The 23,871-nt window shown below is 41.6% G+C and overlaps 1 protein-coding gene across 1 annotated transcript; it reads left to right on the forward strand.

Annotated features, from left to right (window-relative positions):
- The first annotated feature begins 49 nt into the window (after window positions 1-49).
- On the forward strand, window positions 50-22,904 carry Atp5f1c (ATP synthase F1 subunit gamma). The gene is made up of 10 exons (XM_036187865.1): window positions 50-209; window positions 10,005-10,039; window positions 10,782-10,913; window positions 15,929-16,133; window positions 16,394-16,537; window positions 16,642-16,706; window positions 18,483-18,638; window positions 19,023-19,119; window positions 21,892-21,928; window positions 22,739-22,904. The coding sequence occupies exons 1-9, from the start codon at window positions 154-156 to the stop codon at window positions 21,896-21,898; spliced, it is 897 nt and encodes a 298-aa protein (XP_036043758.1). The 5' UTR covers window positions 50-153; the 3' UTR covers window positions 21,899-21,928; window positions 22,739-22,904.
- Window positions 22,905-23,871: the final 967 nt, after the last annotated feature.

Here is a 23,871-nt window from a genome sequence, read left to right on the forward strand (position 1 = left end):
TGACAGCAGGGAATGGGCGGGGCCAGGGACCTAGTGTTGTCAGAGCTCACGAGACTTAGCGAGACTGAAGACGCAGGAGGAGAGGGCGGTTGCGTCGGGAGCTCTCCGCGCACGCGCAGTGAGCCCCGTCTGCCCGACCTTCAAGGTTCCACCATGTTCTCGCGGGCGAGTGTTGCCGGTCTGTCGGCCTGCGCCGTGCAGCCGCAATGGTATGACTAGATCGGGAGGGATGTGTGGCTCTGGCTGCTGCCAGGCAGGAGGGATCGGGCTGCATGCTCGCCCTAGGCCGAGAAAGGTCCGGGCTCCTGCACGTTCCGGCCGCTCTGGCCGTGGGAACGTCTGCAAGGCGGGAAGGTCACGGCCTGGTCCCCCGAGGCAGTTACGGTCCCGGAGGGCCTCAGGACCCGAACTGGAGTCGGATTGAGCGTTGGAGCCAATCTGGAACTGGGTTTCTGTCAGCTCTGTACTTCCGCTACGTATCCCGGTCCATGTCTTGCAAAGTCTTTAGAAAGGTCCTCAGGGTGAAAGGGAGACCGGAGAAAAAGCCTCGGGAAAGTTAAATTGTATATTTTTGTATTTAACTCCCTGAGAAACATTGCACTGTTGGGCGGCGGGATGTGATCGTTTGCTTGAGCTTCTTCGTCAGGCATCCACTGTGTATCGGGCTCTTTACTAGGTACTGGAGAAACTAAGGCAGTCAACTTAGCCCCCTCCTGAACTTGCTGGTCGCCCTGGTGCTGTCGATGAGGATGGGAAAGACATCTAGCATTGTCAGCACACCCTAAAGTAGTATCCCTGCAAGGTCATAAAACTGTCCCAAGGTCCCTCGGTAGGAAGAGGAGGCCACATGCGGACTTTAATAAAGTGGCATTTGTTAACTCCCATGCTGCGTTAAAGGAATAGATACTGTAAGGTTTGACGACTTTAAACATTAATTCTCGGGGGGGGGGGGGGGGCATATTAGAATACCTAGGGATGGACGGATAAAATGTGGTTTATGGATGACACTGTATAATAACATGGAGTGTTTTGAAGCCAGACGTCTGGAAGAATTGGTTTGAGGGGATTATTAACTAGCGATTCCTTGGTTTTACAGTATGGAGGATTGTTAGGGTGCTCCAGAGCTAAACTAGGTTTTTGTAGCCTAGTTTATGGAACTACCAAGCATTAATTGAAATAGTCTTTTCATTAAGCAGAGAGTTTACAGCCATATGCCAAGGCTCCAAAGTACTGAGGAAATTAAATATGATGTGAACTGTGTACATAAAGAATGTTGGTAGATTAACCTTGGAACAAGTCACAGCAGTCAAACTCAGGGTTGTGCCAGTGTGCCTCTGGGCATTTGTGGAGTGCCTGCCCTGCACCAGTTGGCACCACACAGGTGTTAAAATGTGAAGGGTCTGTGAGCTTCCTGGAAAAGTTCTTAGCATCCAGTGGTGCTCAGCAACCAGCTCGAGTCCATCCTTGGCATTTGCTGTGCCTTTATCGGGTCCATATTTTTAGAACCTGAAGTTAATGCAAGGCAAATGTTTTACATAAAACTCTTAGACATAACTCTTTATGAAACACAGGTGAGAGCGTGAGAAGATATTTGGTAAAGTTTTGCTCATATTTGGTCTGAGGTGATGAGTGCTGGGAATCTCAGCTGGAGCTAATGAGCAAGTGAAGGCCAGGTTTAACCTCTGTGGAATGTTGGTTTTAAATGGATAGACTGGAGAGTCAAGGTATCATACGGAATGCATATTCCTTTCTCTGCGAATATTTCCGTGTTCTTGGTGCCTGATGTCTTTTCCATCATTAGGTCGTGCTTCCCCCATTTTAGTTGCCTTTTGAATTCAGAAATTAAGATGTTAAGGTTTCAGGGGCTGGAAAGTTGGCTCTGTAGTTAAGAGCATTTGTTGCTCCTACACAGAACCTGGGTTCAGTTTTCAGCATCCACACAGACCATCCATAACTTCAGCTCCAGGGGATCCACCACCCTCTTCAGACCTCCACAGGCACCAGCCATGCATGCAGTACACATACATACATGCAGGCAGAAATACTCATACACATAAATCTTTTCTTTTTAAAGTCTTAAGGTTTCATCTTCCGCAGAGGTAAATGAGATGGGGAGACTGCCTTTTACCTTCGCAGAACCGAGGAGAAGCTGCTTTTTCTTAGTTCTCTTGGTTGTGGGAAACTTCAGACACTGCAGTCTGTTATGTTTTCAGGGAGGATTAGAAAAAGGGGGTTCCTGAGTTTTCAACTTTGAGGGGAAAAATTTTTTTGTTTTCTTAGTGTTCAATAATCCCTAAAATGGAATTGGTCTATAATGCGTACTAGTGGCCATAAATGAAGAGTGGGAAGGCAGAATTTCATCTGGGGTAATCAGCACATATCTACTGGTAAATGTAAACTGGGAGGCAACAGAGATGGACTCTGGAACTGGGTTTGAGTTCTGACACTGCCACTGCCACTTTGGCTGTGTGTGGCCTTGGGCAAATTTCCTATTGTCTGTCCCACTGGTGTTCCTCTTAGACACAGACAGCGCTGGTTTAGTGGAGGACTAAAGTGCGCAGTGGAGGAACTGCTGGTTTGGATCAGATACATCAGTTGAAACCATGAAAATGGGTTTATAAACAGTTTGTACATGTAACGTATAAAAAGGCTATTCTGTCTGTCAAAGGAGGAGACAGTGGGGGTTAAAGAAGTGTTGTGAGGTCATCGTGGAGTACGGAATCAGAATTTGATTAACTTCAAGCTTTTTCTTGAGAGTTAGTTAATGCTAAGTACTTTTCCTTCCTTTCTATACTAACAGCATCACATGCTCCTTAAAACCCTTCCAGACTGCTCACTCTTGAATAGGCATCACTCCTGACTCTCTCCTGTACTGACTTGAAGTCTGAAAATGACACTGTGTTCTGGAAGAAGATACTGCACTGTACCCACAGTCCCCTTGATTGACTGTGTTGGTATTGCCAAGTCTCTGTAATAACCTCCCGAGGATGGGTCAGGACATGGTGCAGTGACCAAGACTTGATCCTCTCAGTGCAAACTCTTCTCAGTGTGAGAGTCAGTAGATCAAGCTATCACTTGAGGTGCAGGAAATGGAGATGGGAATATGACCCACGAGGTACAAGCTTGACATTCTGAATCCAACTCCCTGGACCCACAGTTCAAGGAGAGCCAACCCCAAAAGTTGTCCTTAAGCTTCTACCTGTGAGACTCCATACTCCATATTTATAGTTTTTCCTATAATACCTTTTAAATCTTCAAGCACTTCATGGCTGTTCAGTGATTGTAGCGTGAAAGGTCTTATTAATAAAAACAAACCTGGAGCCAGGTATTGGGGTGAATGCTGGAAGATCAGAGAAGCAGAACAAGCCACAGCCAATTCCTCGGCTGATCCTGTTTCTTCAGACTGGAAGCCTCTGTGTCCTCATCCGAATGGATCTCAGCTGAATTACTGCTCAAAAGCCTAAAAGCTTAACCAGACTCTAGTTCCTGGTTCTCACACCTTATGTACTTTTCTGCTTCCTGCTATTACTTCTGGGATTAAAGGCATGTGTCCCCATGCCTGGCTGTTTCCAGTGTGGCTTTGAACTCAGAGATCCGGATGAATCTCTGCCTCCGGAATGCTAGGATTAAAGGTGTGTGTGCCACCATTTTCTGCTCTCTATGTCTATCTAGTGGCTGTTCTGTTCTCTGACCCCAGATAAGTTTATTAGGGTGCGGGGCTGGAGAGATGGCTCAGAGGTTAAGAACACTGACTGCTTTTCCAGAAGTCCTGAGTTCAATTCCCAGCAACCACATGGTGGCTCACAACCATCTGTAATGAGATCTGGTGCCCTCTTCTGGCCTGCAGTCATACATACTGTATACATAATAATAAATAAATCTTTAAAAAATTTAAGATGCACAATATAGTAGGGAAGATAATATCACCACAAGTGATCAAAATTGATCTTAAAAATAAAGTTGTAGTATAGACAGCCATCTTGAACAAAATGAAGGCAAACTATGAGAGCATTTCAAAGCTTATGAAGTGACAGCGTGTGCCCTGCATAGAGAGTTAGAAGACATTTCCTCTCCATACCACAGACCTGGAATATCAAAACAAAAACATTGTGTTGGTTCAGATACAGTGTGCAATTCAGAATTGTTCCATGCAATATTCCCTTATGAAGGAGTGCATGTCAATTCAATTGAAGCATGTACCTAAAACCACACTTCTCTGACTGTAAATCTAGAGCATTTGGTAACATCATCGAGAGCAAGGGGGGGTGGGGTGGGGAATCCAGCTCAAACTGGTTACCTTTGCTGTAACATTTCTAGTAGAGATTAATACTACAGTCTCTGTCCAATAATCTGTGTGCCAAAATAGTTTGTCATGTCTTCTGGCCTCAATCTTTTCTCTTTCTTTTCTTTTTTTTTCCCCTCAACCAAACCTAATATTTTCTGTAAGTCTGTTTTCCCTTATTTTTCTTTTCTTTTTCAATGACTGGGTAGTACCAGTATTAAGCTATATAAGTCAAGATGTTTTTGTGGTTTGGGTTTTAGTTTTTTCCTAGTGCCAGGGACTAATCCCAGAATCTTGATCATGACAGGTGCATCCCCCAATTTACAAATCAAGAGATTGACTCTTTGAAACAACTCTTTTAGTTATGACCTATACTATTTTACACATATAAATGGCTAATAAGCAAAGCATGCATCATTCTATAACCTACACATTTGAAAATTATAGTTAAAAGAAAAGCACATTTTCCTTTGCAGTTTTAGATTTGTGTGATGTTGAGCATTTACTATGGAGAGTTCATATCCCTACCTACTCTGGACCATTTTCCCTGTATTTACATTACTTTTGATACATTGTTACTAGAGTCTGTAGTTCCGTTAAGATTCACTTACTTTGTGATTTTTTTTATGTTTTCACATATTTTAGAGCCATCATGATGGCTCAGGGGTAAAGGCACTTGCCACCAAGTTTGATGACCTGCGTTTGATCCCCAGAACCCTTATGATAGGCAAATCTGCTCTTCACAAGTTGTCCTGTGGACATTGACTTGTGTGCCTTGTCACTTAGGTGGCATACATACAAGAATGTTTTTTGTTTTGTTTTTAAAGAGGTTTAAGGGCTGGAGAGATAGCTCAGACATTAAGAGCACTGGCTGCACCTCCCAAGGACCCAGGTTCAATTTTCAACACCTACATGATGGCTCACAGCTATCTGTAACTCCAGTCCTAGAGGATCTGAAGTTCTCTTTTAGCCTCTGAAGACACTGCAAAAACATGATGCACAGATATACATGCAGATAAAACTCATAAACCGAAAAATAAGCTTTAAAAGAATTTTAAAGAGGCTTATATTTTTGTATGTAAGTCTTTTATCTGGAGATAAGTTTGCAAATTTTCTTTTAAGTTTTTATTTGTTTATTATGTATACAGTGTTCTGCCTACATACCAGAAGAGTGCACCAGATCTCATTATAGATGGCTGAGCTACCTACCCCCTATGTGGTTGCTGGGAATTGAACTCAGGACTTCTGGGAGACCAGCTAGTGCTCTTAACCACTAAGCCATCTCTCCAGCCCAAGTTTGCAAATTTTTAATTTTATAAACTCCAGCTTATGGGTTTTTTCTGCCCTGGTTTTTAATCTCCCAGAAGTTTTATGATTTTGCCTTTTCCACTTAGGTCTGTGATCACTTTGATACAGAAGTAGGATTGTCTAATTGCCCAGCTCCATGTCTATTCAACCAGCGTTAACTGCTGTAACTTCATAGAGGTCTCAAGTCAGATCTTCAGCTCTTTTCTTCTTCAGTATTATTTGACCACCATAGATGGTTTGTGTTCCCATATAAACTCTATATTGGTTTATTCATGTCCACAGTAGCTTGCTAAGGTTGTGGTTAGGATTATTTGGGATTTATATATCAAGTCAAGGAGAATTGATTTTTGGCAGTGTTGTTTTCATAACTGTGAATCTTCATTTATTTAAAATTTTAATTTCTTTCCTTAATATTATGACTTTCCTCATAATGCAGACATTATATGTGTACCTACTTCCATATTTGGTGCTTTTTTATTGTAAAATACACATAAAATTTATTGTTTTAACTATTTTATAATCTTCTTAACTTTGTACCCTAACTGTTTGTGCTGGTATGATTAGCCAACCTTTTTTGTGGCTTTCCATCTGAAGACTAAGCATATTATTCCATTTCATGTAAGAGACTTGAACACCAATGGTTTTGGTATCTAAAAAGGGTCCTGAAACCAACTTCTGTGATTGCTGAGGGTATATACAAAAGCAGTTAGCTTTCATGTACACTAACTACCTGTCCTGCAACCTTGCTAAAATTACCTATTCTAGGGTGAGTGTGAGAGTGTGTGTTTGTGTGTCTGTTGCTCTGTGCTCATTGTGTGTTAGGGCTGGGAGTACACACTCATGTTCGTGTTTATAGAGGCCAGAGGAGGACATCGGGTGTTCCAGTTGTCTTAAAGCAGGTTCTTTCAGTGACCCTGGAGCTGGGCTGGCAGTGATCCTGCTATAACCCTCCCTCCATGCAGGCAGCAACATCACCCCTTTTATGTAGGTGCTAGGGGTACAAAGTCAGGTCCTCATTCTTCTGTTGTTATTGCATGTGTATATTTATTTGTATGTGTTTTCAGGGCTGATGTTTTGGCACTGGACAACCAATTGGTGTGCTCTTCCCTGTGAAGGGCCACCTTTCCTGCTCCCAGCTTCTTAAAAGTTGCCTGTGGTTCTTTGTGTAGGGTTGAAGCCTCCTGGGCTTTTCCACTTCAGGTTAGGTCCTTATTCTTACACAGCAGTTGCTCTTACCCACTGAGCCATCTGTCTCCAGCCACAAAGGTCCCCCAGCCCCCAGGTTATTTGGGGACTTGTACGTAGACAATTGTGCCTTCTTTGGAGATAAGTTTTTCTTTTAACTTCCTGCATTAGCTGGCTTCTGTATGCTGAGTGACAGGGTTAGAGGACCGACTTGGGTCATTCCCAGGTTTGAGAGGGAAGCTTCTAGTTTCTCACCATGAAGTCCTAATGTTTGCTTAAGGACATTGTCTGCCCTGGTTTTCTGAGGCTTTTGTTGTGGATTGGTGTTAGATTCTGTTTGATGCTTCTACATCCATTGATTGGTATGGTTTTTCTTCTTTAAGCTGTTGGTATGATGGGCCTCTATTGTTTTTAAAGAGTAAATGAGTATTACACAACTGAAATAAGTCCTACTAGTTAAGGTGTAGAATTCTTTTTAAATATTTTGTGCCTGTGTTCATGAAAGGTATTAGTTTCTGTATTTTTATTTCTTATTTTTTAATTTTTATTTTAAATGCATTTCTTTTGCCTGCATGTATGTCTGTGAGGGTGTTGGGTCCTCTGGAACTAGAGTTACAGACAATTGTGAGCTGCCATGTGGGTGCTGGGGATTGAACCTGGGTCCCCTGAAAGAGCAGTATGTGTTCTCAACTGCTGAGCCATCTCTCCGGCCCTTGTTTGTATTTTTTACGGTGCATTTAGCTAGTCTTAGGTTACCACTCTCTTTGTAGAATTGGAAAGTCTGCCTCTGCCTCTGCTCTACTTGCCATTACTGGCTGTGCTTTGCTTTGGGTGGTTTGGGTTGGTTTTGTATTGAGAATCAACTACCATCTCTATTGATGGTTTTCAGATTTATGTCTAAACTCTCCGAATGTCTCTTGTTTCCCTCTAAACGTTTCCAGCTAGTCTCTAGTTAACTATATCTTCCTCAAAAGTCAGTTCTTCTAGGGAGCTTAACCTGTTTCTCTGCATTGGTTAGGATCATCAGTCCACTTAGATCCTTCTGTAGAGCTTCTGGGTCCCCCTTCCTGCTTCCCTTTTCTGTAAGAATGTGCTCCTATCTCGTCTTCTGTTTGTTTTGCCTGCACTCCATGTCAGAGTCCATCATGTCCTCATTGCATCCTGGGGATTGCCATCTGGAACCTAGTTGGTGGGCTTAGAAACATCTTTGCCTTAACCATCTACTTCCCAATTGTATTTGAGGCTTACCCTACCACAGAGGATTCACCTCTGGTACTGTGAAATCTGGTCAGAGGCTGTTACTGTGGAAGTCATCAGCTCCAGTAGAACATCTGCTGCTGTCTTGCTGAATGGATTTGGTGTGCCCGCCAAACCCTCCTAAATCCTTAGGTTGATGTGCATAGATTAGTGCTGCTGCAGTGGTCAGTGGAGACTGACAGCTGGTGAGAGTGCAGAGAGGACCTAACTGGTGATGCTCAGTCCTAAAGGCACATCTGTATCCCTGCCTCCAAGGCTCAGAGAACAGCCAACACGACGTCTGTAAGAGCCATCAGGTGGAGTGCAGTGGTGTAGAACTCAGTCTTCTAACCGTGGCATGGCTGTGGCCCTCTGTGATGCACAGCTGTGAGTACTTGCCCAAGATTGAGCCCTTCATTGTCCCTCTGTGAGTGCCATTTTATTGGCAGTTAACAGTTACTGCTGGGGAGGGGTTCCCAGGCCCTGCCCCTTCCTGAGGATCTATAGGCAGTTGAGGGTTGCTGAGGGAGGGAGAGGCATTTTTTAGGTGGTGCAGGCAGTGGTAAGTTGCCCTTGCCCCTGTAAATAGTGTTGTACTCCTACTGTAAGGAACCCTAACTAACTCACTGGGTCATCCAAAATAAGGGGTGGGGCAAAAAGACGTGGAGTAGGACGACTGAATAGGAAGAGGGAGTGGAAAGAGGAACAAGAGAGGATAATGGGGCTGAATGTGATGATCACAATAGATTACACACGTGTATGTAAATGTCAGTGAAACACATGAATTGCAAGAAGGAAAGCTTTACTGTGACTGGTCTAAACTATCAACTTGGACAAGCAGGTGAGAGGAACACCCGAAGCTGCAGCTGTCAGATTGCTGAGGGCATGGAGCCCACTTTTTAAGCTCGTTATCGGGCATTTTTAGAAATGGTTTAGTTGGGGGGCATGTTCATGCATCTCATCTTTGTCATTGTTTACTTCCTCTCCGGCTCTTTCATGGTGTGTACGCATGTGCATATGTATATATAAAACTCCTGGGCCCCCTCTATAAGAAAACATATTAAGGACATTAAACATTTAATATTTCAACACAGCCTGTGGCCCTCACTTCCCTAAACAAGACGTTGTCTTTCAGAACTGTATTCTGAACTTGCCCTCCTTGGGTCCTCTCTCCACAGACTTCCTGATTGGTCAATTTTTTTAGTTTAGTAGCTTGTGTGAATCCAAAGTTTAGAAGTGGTATTTAATAACATTCCTCCCTCCTAGGGTAGAGATCTATTTTTCTCTAACATTTCCTTTAAGTCTAATCATTTTTGCTTTTGTGTATTAGCACTCTGATTTTAAAGACAAATATTTATTACATTTTCTGTAAATTGAGTTTTTGTGAATCTTCCTTGAGATAATGTTCTTGTTTAGAAAATGTTTATTGAAACGAAAAGGTTAATATAAATTGAAATAAATGTACTAACAGACTTGTGGTCACACCAGTGATAGGCTTGAGTATTATTTCTGTTGGCGGTGGTTTTGTTGTGTTTGTTTTTTATTTTTAAAACAGGGTCTCACTATATAGTTCCGCCTGTCCTGGTGTGCTATGTAGATCAGGCTGGCCTCAAAATCACAGACAAGTGGTAGAATTAGGTGTGTGTTACTGTGCCCAGCTCAGCTTGAGTATTATTTTTAATTTGCACCGTGGAGTCGGGTTTTGTTTCAGTGCTGAGTTTCAAATGTAATTACACAACAATGGGAAAGACTCTGTCGCTCTAGAAACCAAGTAAACAGAGGTGTGGAAATGGAAATGTAGTGTTAATGAATGCTACCATGCTTTGCGGCTTGGTATTAATAGTAGAGTGCAAATATGCAAACATTTCTATTCACAGAGTCCTATATTTGATAATTTTATAGTATATTCAAATAAGCATTAACCGACGATTCTTGTGTAGCAAAGCTACTTTAGAACAGAAAACTGAAGTATCTTTTAAATCTTTATCCTCAGGACCCAAGTTCGAAACATGGCGACTTTGAAAGATAGTAAGTATATTGTTTTTCTCACTATGCAAATTAAGTCAAACTAAATTTTGACAAATAGAACTGATTTTTAAGATGTACCAGTTGGGTGGGCAGCATATCTTAGCACATAAAGATTCTAGCCACCAGGCTTAAGGACTTGAGTGGAAAGAGAACCAACTCCTGCAAGTTGTTCTCCAATCTCCATATACACACTGTGGTACATGCCCACACATATACTCACAAAATAAACAACAGTAAAAATATATTTTTTTATACACACACACACACACACACACACACACACACACACACGACTTGTTAGCCTATTAGATCTTTTCAAAGTTGACAGTTAGTTTACACTGCATTTATTGGATTTTTTGGAAAGACCACATGAGATGACACAGAAGAGTGTCGCTCTTCATCACCCGCAGAACAATGTCGATAGAACGAGGAGATCTGTACTAATCAGTGTGTTCGCAGCAAAACAGCTAAAACAGTGGTATCGAGTAAGTGCGTGAGGGAGGCCATTGTTTCCAGTTTAATAGTGTATGTGTGTGATGTTTTTTTCCACATCCTGAGTAACCACAGCCTCCATCCTTGACTGGGACTAGTTTGTGCATTTGAATTAGCTTAGCGTCAGCTGCTTTTCCTTGAGCTAAAGCGCTCATCACTCAGCTTGGCACTTTGGAAAGATTGCTCTCCGCATTCACAGATTAAACTGTACTGTGCCTCCTTTATCTAACGTGGCACTTCAATTTTTTAGTTACCAGGAGACTGAAGTCCATCAAAAACATCCAGAAAATTACCAAGTCTATGAAGATGGTGGCAGCTGCGAAGTATGCCCGGGCTGAGCGGGAGCTGAAGCCTGCTCGAGTATATGGAACAGGCTCCTTGGGTGAGTTAGGAAGAGTGTGCCAGGCAGAGATGCTGTGCTCATAGTGAATCTGGTGCTGGGTACTTTTGTCCGCTTTCAAAAGCCTAGGTGTACCTGGGAAGAGGGATTCTCACCCAAGGAGTTGGCATGTGGGCATGTTTGTGTGACATCTTCTTGACTGCTAATTGATGCAGAGAGGCCCTGCCCACTGTGGGCTGTGCCATCCCCAGGCAGGAGGACCTGAGCTATATAAAATAAGTGGAGAAGGCTAGCGAGCAACAGTCCTCCAAGGCTCCCGCTTCAGTTCTGGCTCCCGCTTCAGTGGTGATGAACTGTTACCTGTTGGAATGTAAAATAAAATAGACCCTGTTCTCCCCAAGTTGCTTGGAATCCCTGTATTATCAACAGAAACCAAACTCTAGGGTACTTGACATGGTGCCAAGCCTGTCCTGAGCACTCTACATGCATTCATGTGCACTTATGTGCATTTACATGCATGTGTAATTTTTGTGCACCAGGGTCTGGGGACTTGCCCAGGTTCACATGAGTCTACAAGAGCCCTCTGTTGTTTACCACAAAGCCTGTGAATTAGCACTGTCTGTGGCTGTTAACAGCCTAAACCCTGGATTGTTGCACTACCATTCAAAAGACTAGGAAACGGTGTCATCTCGTTAATAACCTTGTGTGCCGTTTTAGGACAGTGGGGTGGGACAGCTGGGGGGAAAACAGACAGGGCAACTTGATTATAACTTTATGTAATCTCTTAGTGAATTCTTTTCCTACCGAGAAAAGTGGCATGGTATTGTTAGAACTTATAGTTTGTGTTTAGATGACTTTATACTGATTTGATCATTAATTTGTCTTAGAGATAAGCAAAAAGTAGGAAATTTCCTTACTGTAATTACATTATCCAAATTTTTCGGTGTCCTGTTGTCTTTTACTGAAGTCCATTGTCAGAGGTTTTTGGTTTTTGTCTTTTTTTTTTTTTTTTTGGTTTTGCAAGACAGGGTTTCTCTGTGCATCCCTGGCTGTCCTGGATCTCACTTTGTAGATCAGGTTAGCCTTGAACTCACAGAGATCTGCCTGTCTCCTGTGTGCTAGGATTGAAGGCGTGTGGCCCCACCGCCCGGCAGAATTCTTAACTTACTAGGAAAGGTTTGCAAATTTGAAAGTGAAGGAGGGTCATATAGTAGGTTAAGATTTGTGCCTGTTGCTCAGTCCTTTACACCCTCTAGCTGGTGCCCTTGCTTCTGAGCTCTTCTAGTCTTTCCTCCCCAGGCTGCAGTAACTCTGTGAATGATGTCATTCTGCCCCTCCTGCAAATCCCTTTACACTTAGAATGCAGTTGTCAATGACCTGGAAGTGTATGCAGTTCTAACCCTGCTTCACCTCCCCCAGCCACCTGCTCCAGAATCTCCTCAAGCCATCTTATTCCCATGCCATCTTTCCTGTACTTCATTTCTCCTGTCATTGTGTTATAGGGTTCTTTTTCTTCACCTTGAAGGAAAGAACTTGGTGAAGAGAAGTACTTAGCAAAGTAACATTCCAGAAAGTGGAGTGGGCCGCCCCTGGGGCAGCAGAACAATGACTTCCCATTGTGGATTTTAAAGGATTTTTCAGGTGGGTGGCATATTCCGGAGGTGAGAGCCAGGATAGACTTATTAAAGGAAAGTGAGGAGAACTCCTGAAGGTAGGAGGGTTCCAAGAGAGAAACCCTTCTTTCCGATGTCTCATAATCATCTAGGAAAGCCCGCTATGTGGCTATCAGAACCAACTGTAAACGATACTAATACATAGCCAAGGTCTCTTAATGATGCAGGCCTTGTTTTATTAATGCATAAATGCATATGTGGGAGGAATTCTCTGCTTTTAAGATTTTTAATTATTGCCAGGCAGTGGTGGTACATGCCTTTGATCCCAGCACTCGGGAGGCAGAGGCAGGTAGATCTTGTGAGTTCGAGGCCAGCCTGGGCTACAGAGTGAGTTCCAGGAAAGGCTCCAAAGCTACACAGAGAAACCCTGTCTTGCAAAACAAAACAAACCAAAAAATTTTTAATTATGTGTCTGTGTAAAAGTACCCGTAGAGACCAGAAGAGGGTATCGAATCCCCTAGAACTAGAGTTATGTAAGTGGTTGTGATGCAGTGGGGCCTTGAACCCAACTCAGGTCCTCTGTAAGAGCAGCAGGAGCCACTTCTCCAGCCTGGACCTCAGTGGTTGACGTGGCAGGAGCAGTCTTTCTCCAGTCTCAAGGACGTCTAAGTATAAAGGGACGTTTTGACAGTCGGTAGACAGACCCAACAAAATCCAGTTACAGCTTGCTTGATGACCTTGTATCTAACGCCTTTGCGACTGCTCAGGATCCATGTTTACTCTCGTGACTGGTTGTTGATTGAAGAATTGGGGCATTATTAGGAATTCTGGACCAAGACTATAGTACAGACAAGGTTTATGCTAGCTTCTAGGGCTTTCTTCTCCCCACATCACTGTTGTATGTATGTGTATGTACTGTGCATATGTAAAAGCCAGGGGTAGGTGTGAGGTCCCAGTCAAATCTCTACCTTATTAAGAGATAGGCTCTTGCACAACCTGGAACACAACCTGGAACTCACAGTTTTGGCTAGTCTGGCTGGCCAGTGAGCCCTAGGGATACATCCATTGTCTGCACCCTAGCCCTGGGGTCCCAAACATTCACTAACATTTCTGATCTTTACATGGGTGCATTCCTTAAGTCCTCTACCCCTCTTTATTGTTTTTGTTGTTGTTATTTGGGTTTTGTGTGTGTTTTTGTTTTTTAGCCTAAGAATTCTGACATGACCCATTGTGTCCTTGTTTGTTTTCCTTTTTGACTCCCTCCTAGACTAGAAGCATCATTCTGAGGGTTGGGGATTTAGCTCAGTGGTAGAGCAAGCGCAAGGTCCTGGGTTCAATCCTCAGCTCAAAAAAAAAAAAAAAACCAAAAAAAAACAAAACAAAAAGCTGGGCAGTGGTGGCGCACGTCTTTAGTCCCAGCACTTGGGAGGCAGAAGCAGGCAGATCTTTGTGAGTTTGAGGCCAGCCTGGGCTACCAAGTGAGTTCCAGGAAAGGCGCAAAGCTACACAGAGAAACCCTGTCTGGAAAAAACCAAAAAAAAAAAAAAAAAAAAAAAAAAAAAGGAAAGAAAGGCGGGGGAAGAAAGAGAGAAAGAAAGAAAGATAGATCATTCTGCAGGTCTAGCATCTTGGACAATGCACACTTGCTTCACTTCAGGAATGAGAGCTAGAATAGAAATACCATTCCTCTGGGTCCAACACCTAGGACAATTAAGAGGGAATGAGAACTAAAAAAAAAAAGATGGAGAAAAAGAAACATTAACTTCAAAGGTAAAAAGAACATTATCTGTGTACATATAGTAGCACATGTATGCATTAGATATGGGTTGTTTTGTCATAAGTTCTCTTATGCTCTTCCATATGATTTTTAAACATCCACTTAATTCTGCTGAAGGACATTTTACACAAAAGAATGATAGAACACAGACCTCAGATGAAATGGCTCCTTTTTTATTTTTAAGATTTATTTATTTATTATGTATACAATGTTCTGCCTGCATGTATGCCTGCAGGCCAGAAGAGGGCACCAGATCTCGTTATAGATGGTTGTGACCCACCATGTGGTAGCTGGGACTTGAACTCGGGTCCTCACCCTATCTATACTCTAGCAGTACTGAGCTATACCTCTGCTGCCCTACAGTTTTAAACATTTCATTTCTTTACTGGTTTGCTCAATCAAAAATTCAAATCAAGTTAATGTTCAGAAAGAATGCAGTTCTTTTTTATCTCTAGCTTATTTATATGAAAAGGGGAGTCACTTAACTGGTTACCTTTTTTGCTAATAAGAGTAAATATAAGGAATTCTTCCCCCTTGTCTGTAACCACAAAATCCTTCACTTAATGAAGGAGAAATTACCCAAGAGATCTGTGATGGAGCAGTCAAGATAGAAGCTCCCAGCAGCTTCTGGGGCATTTAAGCTGAAAAGTGCTGACTGCCAGACAATAAATGGACATTAATTTAAATGTTCAAAATTGGGGGCAGGAGTTTATGCTATGAAATAATATCTAAAAGAATTGTATGTGTTCCCCCCACTCCCTGGATTTTGGGTTTCGTGTTCTTTCAGTTTGGGATTAGGTATAAAATGTGAGATTCCTGCTCTGTAATGAAAACAGAAATGGTTTTCTGAAGGTGAGTGAATGTGCTGCCTGTGAAGATGTGCCTGAAGTCCTGGCAGCAGCCAGCTATTGAAAGCCACTCCTGGTCTCATGGCTCTTGAGCCCCCCACCTTCTTGTTTTCTGTCACAGGACAGTCATCTAGTAAGGTCCAGTTATCTTTTGTTTGTTATTTTGAGACAAGAGTGTCTCTGTGTAGCCTTGTTTATCCTGGAACTCACTCTGTAAACCAGGCTGGTCTCAAACTCACAGAAATCTGCCTGCCTCTGCCTCTGCCTCTGCCTCCCGAGTGCTGGGATTAAAGGCATGCACCACTGCCACCCACCAATCTAGGTATCTTTAATCCCACTTAATTTCTTCTTTGCCTCTTCTTCTTGGAAAACCAGACCAGGAAAGTTTGTAAAGTAATGCCAAAAATAAATTCACACCCATAACTTCACTCTCAGCAGTTTCTATAAAGTAAGAGCTTGATGTATAGATTACAGGAGAGGCTCAGAGAATACTTGCTACTTTTTTAGCTGCGTGCTGGGAATTTACATTGTATAAAAGTCTGATGTCCAGTGAAGCAGTTACTTTTGTGTTCTATCTTCCTTTTGTTTGTACCTAGGCATTTTGGTCAAAAAATGACGACCAGTTGATCCTTAGGAACCTTTGTGGTGTCCTTCCTGGTTGTAAATAGAATAAGTACACAAATGTTCTTGATTATACTCATCAGGGGCCACCTAAGAAAAGTACATACTTGAAAACAACTCACTTCAACAACTTGAAATTAGAGATTATTACTACATTTGCTACAAATTCATGTGAGTACTCTTTGTTTTGTTTTTTAGCTCTTTATGAGAAGGCTGATATAAAGGGACCCGAGGACAAGAAGAAACACCTCCTTATCGGTGTGTCCTCAGATCGAGGGCTCTGTGGTGCTATTCATTCCTCAGTGGCTAAGCAGATGAAGAATGAGGTGGCGACCCTCACAGCAGCCGGAAAAGAAGTTATGATTGTTGGAATCGGTGATAAAATCAAGGGCATACTTTATAGGTAAATGAGATATGTGGTCATGTTCAGAAGCCTGGAAACATGGGTGAATGGAAGTCTTTTTGATAGAGAAAAGTTTCATAATGTATCGGAGTGTGTATGTATCCTGTGTGTTACTTTTTACATTGTGTGTTTGTGCGTGTATGGAACAACTTAATGTGCAGGCCACCACCCCCACCCCACAGAAACCTGGCCATGATAACCTTCTTTGCTATGTTCTTTCAACACAGGTATCTCATTAACTTATTTTATATGATCTCTAGGACTCACTCTGACCAGTTTTTGGTGTCATTCAAAGATGTGGGACGAAAGCCCCCTACTTTTGGAGATGCATCAGTCATTGCCCTTGAATTGTTAAATTCTGGATATGAATTTGATGAAGGCTCTATCATTTTTAATCGGTTCAGGTAAGACATTTAGAATTCAAAGCTCTTTCATGTTCATGTTCTGAATGGCTGCTTGGTTTAGGAATTCTTTGGTTACTCACATGTGCTTCTGGTGTCATTTCCAGGTCTGTTATCTCTTACAAGACAGAAGAGAAGCCTATCTTCTCTCTCAACACCGTTGCATCTGCTGGTAAGCTGCTTTCACACAGCAGGTGTTGGGGTCAGGAGACATCTGGACACTAAGGAAAGCCAGTGCTTACTGGGCTGTTTTGTTACTGTTGATATCTGAAATGGAGTCTCTATCTGTAGCCCTGGCTGGTCCCAGATTTTCATCTAACTGCCTCAGCCTCCCAAGTAGCAAGGATTATAAGTGTGCACTACCTCTCCTGGATTGGGCTGTTTAAGAAGCACCAGACAGGGACTGGAAGCATGGCTCCATGATTAAGAACACCTGCTGCTCTTGCAAAGGATGTGGGTTTGGTTCCCAGCATCCACATGCCAGCTCACAGCTGTCTTTCTTTCCTCTTCTAGCCCTCTTCTGGCTTTGTGGACATAAGACACACACATAGCACACATACATACACATGTGCAAAACACTCGTACACCCAAAATAAAAATAAATAACTCTTTAAAAGAAAGGCAGAAGCACCAGCAGTGCCTTCTAGGAATCCTAAATTACGTTGTAGACAGCCCCAGCTCCATTCTTTAATTTATTGAATAAATGTCATTAAGCCTGCTTGTTTTAAAACAATGACGGAAAAGCCTTGCTAAAAGTTGGCTTTCTGCTGTTGCAAACACCACCTGCTGTGCAGTCAGATGAGTAGAACAGATTAAAATCTCACAGCTAGTTTATGACACACTGAACAATGTCATCTTACTGTTTGATAGTCATCTTTCCTCAGTAACACATCTCAGAAATAACTCTTCCTCCTTGTATTATATATCATCTATTGAGTTTCATATTTGTTTACTTTGTTTTTTGGGGTTGTGTATGTTCTTTCTTTACCTTTCGACACAGTCTTGCTGTATAGCCCAGACTAGCCTCCAGATGCACAGTCCTGCTTCTGCTTCCTGTATGTCACCACACCCTGTGTGGGGATTTTCCCCCAATAATACACAAAATAGATCTGAGATTTAGTGTAACACCTAGTACTGTTTCAACACTCGTGGATGAATTTGAAATGTGCTGGTGAATATCAACATTACATCCTAAACTCATGTCCGCTTCTAGCTTTTCTAGTCTTCATATTAAAAAGGCCTTTCCTCTCACTATATCAGACTGACATTCATATTTCTCTAATAACTAATGGTTAAGGTGGATTTGTATAACACTTTTAGATTTAGTCTTTGATTTGTTTTTCTTTTTTTTAATTATAAAAACACTTTTATAGCGTGCTGTGTATGTGACAAACATTTGGCTGGCTGATATTCAGAGAGCTTTATAATCATGAAACCCATTACCCTACTCCCATAGCTGAGGACTGAACCAAGAGCCTTGCACTACCATTGAGCTTAAATCCCTAACCCCATAATGTGAAATTTGGTGCTTATTTTATTTATTTATTTATTTATTTATTTATTTATTTATTTATTTATTTTCTTTCAAGACAGGGTCTCTCTGTGTAGCTTTGCGCCTTTCCTGGATCTCGCTCTGTAGACCAGGCTTGGCCTCGAACTCACAGAGATTCACCTGCCTCTGCCTCCCAAGTGCTGGGATTACAGGTGTGCGCCACCACTGCCTGGCTGGTGCTTGTTTTAAATATGAACTCCTTCATATTAAAGTTAACCTTCTAGGTTACAATGCTAAATACTTGTTGACACATTTTGTTGATAATATGCCATGGAAATAGAAAAAACTATTAGAATAGATTCATTCAACTCAAGATGATTTCTATAATTATAAAAAAATCTAATGAATAGGTCTTCATCTATATTCTTCAAAGAAACTCTTGGCTTGTTTTAACAGAGAGCATGAGCATTTACGATGACATTGATACTGATGTGCTACAGAATTACCAAGAATACAATCTGGCCAACATCATCTACTACTCCCTGAAGGAGTCCACCACCAGTGAGCAGAGTGCCAGGATGACGGCTATGGACAACGCCAGCAAGAATGCCTGTAAGCCCCTGACAGAGTGCTAGCTAGAGGACATTTGGTTAGCCCAGTCCTAGAACCATAGGATTAGACAAAACTCCAGGAACACGTAGAGCCCAACTGCATCTCTGCTGAAAGGAGAGGTGAACATTGCTCAGGGTAGCATCAAAAATGTTAACAGAATATAACAAATATGTTCACAGATTATGTTGGGGAGTACATCTTATTTGATAGGTAGTAGATTTGCAAGGACTGAAAATAGCCTCTGAGAAATGTAAAAATAACTTGATAAAATCCTTACTGAACAGAGAGGCCAGTTTGGTGATCCAGAGTGTAGCAGAAGCTCTTCAGTTTAGCCAAAATTACTCTTTTCTAGTTGTCTGTTTATCCCTTTTCTTTTGTTCGCAGCTGAGATGATTGACAAATTGACGTTGACGTTCAACCGTACTCGGCAAGCTGTCATCACAAAGGAGTTGATTGAAATCATCTCTGGGGCTGCTGCTCTGTAAGTAATGTAGCCGGGTGTCTTCAGAAGGCTTTTGTTCATCTTTGCGTGTGGTTTAGTGAGCCTCTGGTTGCATGAGTTTTCTGTTTTACTAAAATCAGGAAGAGTTGCTGCAGCATCTTATGTCCTTTTGTCAAATCTTGATGGAAAGGGAGTCTCTGGTTTATTCTGATTGTTTGAGCTGAAACATTCAAGTTTAATTTCCTATCTTGAGAGATATGTATGTGTGCAGCTTTGACTTGTAGAAACAAAAGTATGAACAATTCTGTATCAATTTGGAAAGTCTGTCTTTGGAACTTTTTATAAGCCGTACTTTCTGAATTAACAAGACTGGTTTTAGGTTTGATTTTTATATAATTCTATTAATTACTGAGTGATTGGAATTTTAAATTATTAAATATTCGATGTTGGTACCATAAAACTGCTTTCCTCCAGGAAAGTCTCTGGATTGTTGAAAATTAACTGGACATCAACTTTATGCAAGTCTGCCAGGTACAAGGCAGTTAGGACAGCTGAAGTGTGTAGTATATTGCCTTTGGTTCACTGGGTCTTCCCTCCTCCTGATTGCTCACCAAGGTCTCTGAGTTTAACTTCTAAATCCCTCTTTAATCTTTTCCTTTCTTCATGCCCACATACTACGGGTTATTGTCATCTCAAATTATAAAAGAGTTTGCTGGAGATGGCCGTTTTACTATGTTGCCCAAGCTAGTCTCAAACTCCTAGGCTTAAGTTACCTTCTCTCTCCATTCCCATAGTAGCTGGGATCATAGGCTTGGCTTACCAGACCCTCAAGATATAGTGGAGGTGGCGGCGCACGCCTTTAATCCCAGCACTTGGGAGGCAGAGCCAGGCGGATCTCTGTGAGTTCGAGGCCAGCCTAGGCTACCAAGTGAGTTCCAGGAAAAGGCGCAAAGCTCCACAGAGAAACCGTCTGGGGGGGGGGGGGGGGGAGAGATATAGTGGAGGCAGTGTTTATTTTTAGAGAATTCACTACCTTGACAGAGGAAAATCGGTATTAAAAAAGACAATACAAAATTATGGAGCTAGAAAACTGTGGTCCAGGGCCATGTCTTAAATTTTAAAGAGTTTTAAAAATACAGTATATGGCTCACAAGGCCTAAAATACTTCCTTGCTGGCTTTTCACAGAATCAATCTGCAAAAAATAGTCTAGTTTATTGTATGTGATCCTGGATTTTCTGACCATCAGCACCCTTTCCAGTATAATATTGAATAGTTACTTGTTTGTTTGGATCTTAGCCCTCAGTCTCTCCAGATCTTTAAACACATCATGCTGTTTCTCACCTCCAAGGAAGTACTCTAGGGTTTTCCTGGGCTTTTGTTCTTCTCTTCTGATTGTTCCATTCATTCTTCATCTGACACTTGTTTATCCTCTTTTACTGGGCTAGAGGGATCTTTTCTTCGAAAAGACTATCCTTCATAGTCTGAGTGAGGTATCTCTTGGCATCTGGTTTCACTTGGTCTTTGCACTTACGTCATTTTACTAGGAACTGACTGGTCTCTGTCCTTGAGCCTCTGAGGGGACAGTGTCCTGAAACTTACTTTATCATCTTTGCCATCCTGAGCATCCTATTCCTAAACTATTTTCTTCCTGAACATAGCTTTGTTAGGACTGACCCATCTCTCCCAGCCTGGCCATCCTTGCCACTCAATATGACATCTTGATGCTCAGTTTATAAACATGGTTACAGTACTCTGTTTGACTCGTGAGATTTTGTCTTCTATAACATAGAGACTAGTACTAGGATTAAATCATTACAACTTTTTGCCAGATGCTAAGCTAGCATTTTTTTTAATAATTTATTTTTATTTTATGTACACTGGTGTTTCACCTACATGTATGTCTGTGTGAGGGTGTCAGATCTTGGAGTTACAGACAGTTGTGAGCTACCATGTGGGTGCTGGGAATTGAAACCAGGTCCTCTGGAACCGTTGAGCCATCTCTCCAGCCCCTAAGCTGGCATGTTTTTTAATGTTGAGTGTGACGTGGCTTGGGGGAAAGAATTGACTTCACAAAGTCTGAGAGCAGTATGAGATCCAGAGAACACTGAGTTCTTTGCTTCTGAAAAGAGGTGGGGGGAGTATTAGATATGAGCTGTGAGAATATAAATTCTGCACAGGACTAGGCCTTTTTTCTTGCTTAAAATGTGAGAAACCTCACTTAAACTAGGAAAATGAGAACATGGAAATTGGGTCATTAAACTGAGAATTTTACAAAGTAATCTCATTGGAAATGTATTTTTACTTTCTAGATAATCTAAGTCCTTACTTTAAAAAGTTACTTGTGCAGTCTCAACAGTGGATCACTTTTATAAATGGATTTGCATGCTCTGTAACCTATCAGAGATTGTAGTTCAAATTTTAATACAAACATTGACTATTTAGTGATAAAATGAAAAGCATGAATAAATCATATTTACATCGTCAGCTTAAAATGTTTTTCATGTGTGTTATTTTGAGATAGAAAATTACATGTTGTCTTGCCTATTTGGTTTCTGTTTTGTTTTGCTGTTTTTGTTTTTGCTTTTTTTTTTTTTTTAAGTGTCTTGCCTATTTATATGAACAGTTTTTTATTGTCTCTGACTACATTGGCATCTGACATCTTACATCATTGAGTTGTGTTAAAGATTATGTGTAACTATTTACATTGTATGCTCAGAGTAACATGCACAGAAATGGTCTGTAGTTAACTAGCATGGATTGCTTCTTAACCTGCTTGTTTTATGCTCTTTTTCTTCTAATATAATAACCAGGGATTAATGAAAATCAAGTTGCATCCGAAGATAAGAGGTAAAATTCACACACTCTTCCCCTAAGCCTTCAGCAAAGAAACCTAGCCAGGTATTACCAAAGCCAATATAGCAGTGATGAAATTATTTCATTAAGAGAGGCTAGATGGCAGGCTGATTCATAGTATAGCCAACCAGTGGGTGTGTTTGGGCAATACTGGATAGGGGCAGAGATAAGTGTGGTGCTGGTGAGTTTTTTGTTTTTGTTTTTTTTTTTAGATTTATTTATTTATTATGTATACAGTATTCTGCTTGCACATATGCCTGCAAGCCAGAAGAGGGCACCAAATCTCATTACAAATGGTTGTGAGCCACCATGTAGTTACTGGGAATTGAACTCAGGACCTCTGGAAGAGCAGTCAGTGCTGTTACCCTCTGAGCCATCTTTCCAGCCCTGCTGGTGAACTTTTTAAAGTGTTATTTTACATTGAATGTGCTCTAGAGAGTGTAGATATAAGGAAATAATTATAGACATAGAGACCTTGAATTGTAAACGGGTAGGTTAGTGAGAACAGTGGTTCTCAAACCTTAAGGTCTCAAACTCCTAATGTCTGGCTTATAGGAGAGTCTCCTCTGTTCATTCTGTTGTTTGTGTAGCCTCTGGAGAAAGAGTCATTCACTTGTGAGTGGGAATGAGGATGAAACCAGTTTGCCCTCGTTATTTCCCAGAGTCCCATAGACCAGAATTTAAGAAGCACCTGCATCTTACTGTGTAAATGCAGTTCCTTGCACCCTATTTAAGTATGTGGTTCTTCCTTATTTTCCAGAAGGCATCCTGTTTGACTCCTGGTTGTTCTGTACTGTTTTTCAGGTAAAGGAAAACAGCAAGCTGATTTTAACTGATTGCTTTCTTTGTCAGAAGAAACTTGGTCTACTGAGTTACAAAGACAGCAAGATGTTTGTAAATTATCTTACAATAAACAACTTACAATGAGAAAATCAGTCTCATTATTATTAATAAAATGTTTTCAAAAGGAGATAATGCTAAATGTTTGAAAATAACATTGCACCGTTAATTTCAGAAGCTCTGATTTACAGTTTTCTGCCAACCTTCAACAGTCTAGACTCTGAGACCAAGGCAGGAATACCTACCTGCAGGTCAGTTTCCCAGGCTGCTATTCCTCTGTAGTTTTAAAGACGTGCTGGGAAAAATGCAGTTATAATGCTACTGGGGGCACTTACTGTTTTTCACAAAAAATGCTACAGAATTCCGGGGGGGGGGGGATTTTTTTTTCTAAATAACATTTGCATGCATTGAGAAAGCAAGTGTGTTTTGTATACATGATTGTTAAGATTTGGAAGGCTGGGGGATAGTTTAGTGCTTGAGAATGCTTACTGTTCTTCCAGGGAACCTGAGTTTGCTTCCCAGTAACTCCAGCTCCAGGGATCCAGTCTGTATTCTGGCCTCTTCGAGAATCTTTGTACTTGTGTCATAAACTTGAATGTCTAAAGTGATTCCATGTACTATGTTGGCCATACCAAATGTCAGGGATTTTCTATTTGTTTAAAGTAAGGCACTTAAAGTCACTGTGGAAATCAGTATAAAGGTTCGTTAAAACAACAACAAAAAACACACTACCATATGATCCAGTTGTATCCCACTCCTGTGTATCCAAAGGAATGTTAGCATACCTCAAGGATGTTTGCATACCCATGTTTACTGCTGCACTATTGACAGTAGCTAAGGTACTGAACCAGCGGGTATGTCCAGATGAATGAATAAAATGTACCCATCACAATGGAACTGGAATCATAAGTGAAGAAAGGTCAGAAAGAGCAGTTTCCTCTCAGTATTCCAACTTTAGTTCCAGATATAAACATGCACGTGCTTAGGACATGAATGAAAGTGGAAGAGGAACTAAGTGGGAGGAGACAACGCTAATAGGAAGGACCAAATAAATGTGTGTGATGAGAACGGGAGCTATTGGATGTGAAGTGGGGCAC

The sequence above is a fragment of the Onychomys torridus genome, chromosome 5 (genome assembly GCF_903995425.1).
Source record: "Onychomys torridus chromosome 5, mOncTor1.1, whole genome shotgun sequence".
Lineage (NCBI taxonomy): Eukaryota > Metazoa > Chordata > Mammalia > Rodentia > Cricetidae > Onychomys > Onychomys torridus.